Below are 7,221 nucleotides of genomic sequence, written 5' to 3' on the forward strand. Positions count from 1 at the left end.
TAATTAAAGAAATGTTGAGGGTATTCAATATGTTGTTGTTGTTGTTGTTATGGGCTGTTGAGTCAGACCTGACTCATAGCTATCCCTCCTTGTGTTTCTGAGGCAGTATCACTATGGAAGTAGATTGCCCAACCTTCCTTCCGAGGAGTGGCTGGTGGGTTTGAACTGCCAGCCTTCTGATTAGCAGTCAAGTACCTTAGGCACTACACTACCAGGGCTTCCGAACTCTGTTATAGGATTACATATTTTTTTTTCTATTCCATTTGGCCTAATCTCTTCTTGGGGACACCAGTTACCCATAACTGGATCTCTATTAACTGCTTCCATATCCACTCCCTGCTCCATTTTCAAAAAAATATTTATGTGACATTGTTTCTTTACCTTATTTTCTTAACTCTGTCACATTTTTCACGTCAATTTTTTATCTGAACTTCTCAATATTAATTTATTAATTTTCTTTAAAATACATTTTATTGAAATATAATTGAGGTACAGTGAAATACACAAAACTAAAGTGCTGGGTCAGTGCTTTTTTTTTTTTTTTTGCAGTGCTCCATCCCCTCCCCTCCCACCCTTGGTAACCAACAAAGAATCCTCAATATTAATTTGTTTCCTAAAATCCATGTTTTCTTTGAGAAAAGTCCTTGTGTATTTTCCTTGTGCAAAATAGTTGCTGGGTATAAGTCTTCTTTAAAAGTATGCTCTCCAGCTATCTCCAATGAGTTAATAAAGAAAATTTACAAAATCTTTTCTTATATCCCATGTTATTTTCTTTTTAATTATCTATCTTTGAGTCAGGGCAAGCATTTCCAAGGTCAGGAGACTCCCTGCTTTGGGGGCACAGTAAGAATCACAGTGGGCTCTGAGTCGGAGGGTTGGCTGGCAGCCTTCACCTTATCAGTTGGGTGAGCAGGAGGCTGTGGCTGAAGTGGCAACACCTCAGTGCATATGCTCTCAGTGTAGTGCTTCCTCAGCCAACACTGCTTCTCCAAGGACCTGTGTCTACATGTAGCCTGGGGTTTTGCTGGAGGTATATGCCAGTCTCAGCATCACAGGTCTTCCTTCTGGATATAGGGTGCCTGCCCCAGGAATGGGGACACATTAGCTATGGTTCAGGATGCTCTGTGACAGGATATGAACCAGATCCAAGGAGCAGTCTCCAGTGCTACCTAAAGACTGACCACATGGACAGCCTTGCAGCTCCAGCTCCTGCGATTGCCTCTAGTTGTTCTAGTGAGTAGGGTGGACATGGCTTGCCTTCCATCCTTCAAATGAGGCCTTCTTTCCAAATTAGGCAGGGTTAGCTGGTGCATCCCTGAGGAGATGCATTGGGGAGAAGCTGTACTTCCCCTGCTTTCTGTGTATGTGTGTGGGTAGCTCATCCTCCCCACCCAATGCTGCAGCCTGTGTCAGGGCACCACTGACCTGAAGTGGGTAAAGCACACAGGACAGAGAGGTGCTGCTCTCTCCTGTGGTCTGACTTCCATGAGAATTAACTGTAGAGACGCTTGCCAAGGGTTTTACTCAGTCCTGATAGTAAGTACCCAACAAATACTCATTTAATATTTGACTACTACTCTAAAAGGAGCCCTTGTGGTACAACAGTTAACTGTTTGGCTGCTAACCAAAAGATGGGCAGTTTGAACCCACCAGCCACTCTACAAGAGAAAACACCTGGTGATCTGCTCCTATAAAGATTAGAGCCCTAGGAAACCCTATGGGCAGTTCTATTCTGTCTTAATAGTCACCATGAGTCAGTATTGATTTGATGTCACACAACAACTCTATTCTGCAGCTTGGCAAGAATTTGCACTATACTAGGGGATGTCTTGGAGTTGGGTCCCTGGCTGGTGTGACTCTAGAAATCATGCTGTAAGCTGGACACTCATGCCCATGTGTGAACCATCAGGGGCTTCTGACCTGACCAGGTATAACACAAAGTGGGGCCCCTGGAAGGCCCAGGCTATGCCTCAAACTCCTGCCCACCTTGCTTTGAGCCCTGGAAGGAGTTAGGGATTATACTCCTTCTTCTGTCTCACACCTCCTTGACTAGGGGCTGCCACTGGGAGTTCCAGACTCATAGTATAATGGCTGAGGTCATATGTCAACTTGACTAGGCTATGTTCCCAGTTGCTTGGTCAAACAATAGTCTAGATGTTGCCATTAAGGTATTCAGATGTGATTAATACTTATAATCAATTAACTTTAAATAGATTACTCTCCACAATGTGGATGGGACTCATCCAATAAGTGGAAGGCTTAAAGAGCCAAAACTGAGGTTTCTTGAAGAAGGAAGGATATCTGTCTCAAGACTGCAGCATAGAAATCCCACTGAGTGTCTGGCCTGCTGGCTTGCCCTATGGGTTTCTGACTTGCCAGCTCCCCAAAATCACATGAGCCAATTCTTAAAAATAAGTCTTATGTGTATATATATATATGTGTATGTGTACATGTATTTTTGTGTATATGTACACACATATGTGTATACACATAGATTTGTATCTATGTATCTATATCGGAAATCCCTAGGGGGCACAGTTAATAAATTGGATGCCAATAGAAAGGTTGGGGGTTCAAGTCCACCCAGAAACACCCCAAAAGAAAGGTCTGACAATCTACTTTTAAAAGGTCACAGCCATTGAAAACTCTGTGGAGCAGTTATACTCTGTAACACATGGAATCATCATGAGTCAGAATAGCAACTGGTGTATACTTTACACCCTATTCTCTCCTGTTGGTTCTGTTTTTCTGGAGAACCCTGACTGATGCACATGGTATGGAGAATTGTCCTGGGGCCCAGGCAGGTGACACAGATCTGTGGGCTGGGATTGGCATGATGGATATTTGGGAGAATGGGAAGCTAGCACCCACCAGAGTCATGTACATTCACTGTGAGCAGCATCTCCTTCTCCCAGCCTATTACCTACTGTGCGTCAGACATCCCCAGGGCACTGTGAGCCCAGTGTTTTCATATCACAAATCCGTCAGGAGATGCCCAGATGTCTGCACTTCTTTGTAAAATAATTCTCATTTTTTAAAAACATGAAGCAGGCCAAGCTGAGGCTCTGCTGACTAGGAAGAGGCCTTTGGTCTTTGGTTGCAGCTGTTTTCCCAAATTGCAAGCCTTTGGTCCCTAAAGACTCATTGCAGGGGCCCAGGGGCTGTAGCAGACATCTCAGACATTAACCACTTGCCTCCACTCAGCATCATTCTCTTTTTTGCAGGGAGAGGTGGTTTTAAGGAGTAAAACTTAATAGATAAAAGTAAAAACCAGTCTTCCCTTAAATACCCAGCCATCAAGAATGTCAATCTCCTGTGAAGGAATACTGTCAGGGCCCTCAATTTGTCATGCTGCCATATCCCAATCAGAGGTTAGGTTCCAAGAAGCCAAAAACACTCATAGTAAGGTGCCATTGTTTTCCTGTGGATGCCTAGAAAGTTGGCACTGCCCAACGGCCAGGCTACATCTGTCACCAGCCAGGGCTTTGGGAGAGGGAATGTTTGGATTCTTTTACAAAGAAAGGGCATGCTGAGAAGTCAGTTAGGGTGGGCACGGTACCTGTTCTGGCATGTGGCTTGGGAATGGGGAGCAAGGCGACACTACGTACCATTGCCTTTGTCTGAGCGCTGTGGGTGGCTGTTGACAGCATTGGGCACTCCATGGGTAGCCCAACGTGTGTGGGCAATGCCAAAGTGGGTCTCAAACTCCACCTTTAGGTCCATGCTATCTTGTTCTAAATGAAAGAAAAGTCAGTTTGCCATACTTTACAAATAAGTATTGATGCAATAATATTAAGGTGAGGAGGCACTGTTATGCATAAGTTAGCACCAAGGGGCATCACTTCTGCCAACAGCCCATCCCAACCACTACTACTCATGTCTCACCCTGGAGGTTTCTGCTAAACCTAGTTACCACCTTGCTATTTGTTTTGTACTGATCAGTAACTTAAGTTACTTTTTAACTAAAAGAAAGTTATCTTCAGAGAAAATTTTATATCACTACCAAAAATGGAAAGCAGTATCATTTGCCATAAAAATTAAAATAAATACATGACTACTAAAATTTTAAATAAAAAGTTTCCATGCACCACCACCACCTAACATAATCTATTAGGCTTAGCCATTCTTACATTGATCTAAGCTTGGATAAGTTAATACCTTGAGTCTAGAATGCTGGTGGAATAAAATCTTGTAAAGTGACCCATGCTTGTATTGATTCCTCTAACTCAGAGTGTTTCTGCACTTACTGTAAAGTTCTTCATCAAGAGCCTTCACTTTTCCCCTTTTCTTGACTAGTTGGATATGTCTTTCTTTGACTTCATTATTATTTCCATCGATTGCCACACCTGAAATTTAAACATATATATATATATTTTTTGTATTTATATTGTAATTTAAGTTTCTGTCTCCCACCTTTCATTACCAGGTACTATACAGGATTAAGGCCCTCTAGTGGAGCAGTGGTTAAGGTATTTGGCTGCTAACCAAAAGGTCAGTGGTTCAACCCCACCAGCTGCTCTGCAGAAGAAAGATGGGGCATTCTGCTCCCGTAAAGATTTACAGCCTTGGAAACCCAGTGGGGGGGGGTCACTATGAGTTGGGATCAACTCAATGGCAGTGAGTAAGATACAGCATCAGATGACTGCATGGTGCTGACGGTTTACTGAAGTCCTTGCTCCCTAAGCTTGCTGACCCAAAGGGAACGATGCATTTTTAGGAAATGTACTTTGAACAAACAGCCCATGTATGTGGTCACATTTAACAGCAAACAGAGGAGCATATGGCATGTTTGTCTCATGCACAGGCTTCCTTGACCGGCTTATGCTAAGAGCTTCTCACCAGGGTGAGCACTGCAGAAGCTTGCCCAAGAGAAGAGTCACCAGGCCCACCCAGTACAGCAATGGGCTCATGTAAGGGCCCTTACATGCTTTTTGAATTATGATATTTTAGCTGGAGATATTGTATGAGTTCTCCTATAATTTTTTATCTCACTTGCTTTCTGTTAAAAATTAATCTAGACATAAGTGTGTCTGGCTGCAGACATGCCTCTACCTTTCTCCTAAGGATCACTAATTAAAAGTGGGAAGCAGACTAAATATCTACCTGTTAGGGGAATGGAGGAGTCCCTGAGTGGGGCAAATGGTTAACATGCTTGGCTACTAACTGAAAGGTTGGAGGTTCAAGTCTACCCAGAGGCACCTTGGAAGAAAAGCCTGGTAATCTGTTTCCAAAATATTCAGCCATTGAAACCCTGCAGAGTGCAGTTCTATTTTGACACACATGGGGCACCATGAGTCAACATGATGGCAACTGGTAACTTTTAGGAGGATAGAGGAGTCAGCTCTGAGACAGCCACCTAATTAGGAGGATTGTAAGACTACTTAGATATTTGGGATGAATTTAGATTAATGGAAAATATTTAAGTGGGGGGTAAAAGAAAGTACAAATAAAAATGTACATAAGTAGAATTAACAATTAGATGGAAAACAAAAAATATCTATGCACAGACACCTCCCTATCTCCCATCTCCAACCATCAGGTACACACAACAATGACTAAAGAGAGACACAAAGAATTGTTACAGAGAGGTATGTTTTGATGAAGATTAAAAAAAAAAAAAAAAATCCTTGTTCTTTCTTCTATTTTTATATCATCCAAACAACCACTCTCACTTCCATCAAGTCAGTCCCGACTCATAGCGACCCCTCCTTGGGCTTCTGAGGCAGTATCACTATGGAAGTAGATTGCCCAACCTTCCTTCCGAGGAATGGCTGGTGGTTTATTTTTATATAGTTTCCAATTTCTTTAATGGACAGGTATGATTTTTATATTAGAAAACAATGCTGGAAGGAACATCAGGAAAATGCCTGTAAAGAAGACAGGATGAGCAGGGCCTTCCCACCCTATTGCCTGCAGGCCCACCTGCTGAGTCATAGCCTCTATACTCCAGCCGCTGCAGGCCCTTGATGAGGGTTTCAAAAATCTCCTTCCTTGTCCGGGGGACTCTGTAGTTCATGTAGGCAAAGATTCCTGTTAAATGAAAAAAAAAATTACATGTTTATAAAAATTACGTGTTATAAAAATCTAGTTCATGCTTAGAAGAAAATGTTTGGGGATGCAAACATGACATCTCAGTGGGGCTTCCAGGGCTGGTGTGCCTACAGAGAGGATGAAGCCTTCTTAGACATAACCGAAGATGAACTTTGTTCCCCTCCTGCTCTGGAAGTGAGTCTTATTCATTTATCCAGTTTTTAACAATCTTGATAAATAGACTCATGAACCAGGTGTCATTACTTGAAAAAATAAAATGCATGTACCATTCATCTTGTAATTCCATTGTTGAGAATTTATCTTATGGTCACTTTGAGTCATGCAAAAATAGAAGGGGAAAGCTTTCATTGTGGCAACGTTTATAAAAGCAAAGAACAACAAAACAACCCAGCCACCTAGAAATACCTAGAGGCATCACCTCTATGTAATTATTGATTTGCCCAGAGAACACTTAGCAAGAATCACTGGATGTCAACAGAAGCCTCCTGTGGCAGGTGGAAGCAGGTGCTGCGGACTTGGCCTTCACTTTCCGAGCTCTGGTAACTGCACCACATGCAAGCACTACACTTACACTTACTGTGCCTAATGGATTGACACAATGGCTGCAACAATAAAACTCCCTCATTCCCCTTTGGCCCATGGAGAATCCTCATCTTTGATGTAGATTCACAAGCCTAGATTTTATTTGTCTTAATTTTCTGTATTTGTATTTCAAAACAATATTTTCCTGAATAGGAGTAATAGTTGTCACGTTGCTTCTGCCTCTTAAACTACTCCTGTTATGGATTGAATTGTGTCCCCCAAAATATGTGTTGGTGTATCCTAAACCTACTCACTTCTGAGTAACAAAAACAGATTGTTGTTAGGTGCCATGGAGTCATCCCCGACTAATAGTGACCCTCTGTACAACAGAACAAAACACTGCCCAGTCCTGTGCCATCCCCGTGATCCTTGCTATACCTGAGCCCATTGTTGCAGCCATTGTGTCAATCCATTAGGCACAGAAAAAAAAAAAACCCACAAATCTATCTTCCCGATAGATGCCACATGAAGACTGCTAAGGAACCTAGGCAGGATGGGGCTATAAATGCTCAAAGAGGAGGTAAGAATCTACCCCCAGAGCTGAGAGAGAGAAAGAGAGAAACAGACAGACAGACTTCCTCTAGCGCT

At 42.6% G+C, this 7,221-nt stretch overlaps 1 protein-coding gene across 1 annotated transcript in view; it reads right to left on the minus strand.

Moving 5' to 3' along the window:
• Positions 1-6,034, minus strand: part of GFPT2 (glutamine-fructose-6-phosphate transaminase 2) — a gene marked incomplete at its 5' end in the record, with an annotated part of 48,321 nt that extends 42,287 nt beyond the window's left edge. The window contains 3 exons of the mRNA XM_007953425.2: positions 3,609-3,734; positions 4,248-4,346; positions 5,923-6,034. Coding sequence (XP_007951616.2) covers positions 3,609-3,734; positions 4,248-4,346; positions 5,923-6,034 — 337 coding nt within the window. The remainder of the gene's footprint in view (positions 1-3,608; positions 3,735-4,247; positions 4,347-5,922) is intronic.
• Between the last annotated feature and the right edge of the window lie 1,187 nt (positions 6,035-7,221).

Source organism: Orycteropus afer, unplaced genomic scaffold, assembly GCF_000298275.1.
Source record: "Orycteropus afer afer isolate SDZICR_OR568_19922 unplaced genomic scaffold, OryAfe1.0 scaffold00393, whole genome shotgun sequence".
NCBI lineage: Eukaryota > Metazoa > Chordata > Mammalia > Tubulidentata > Orycteropodidae > Orycteropus > Orycteropus afer.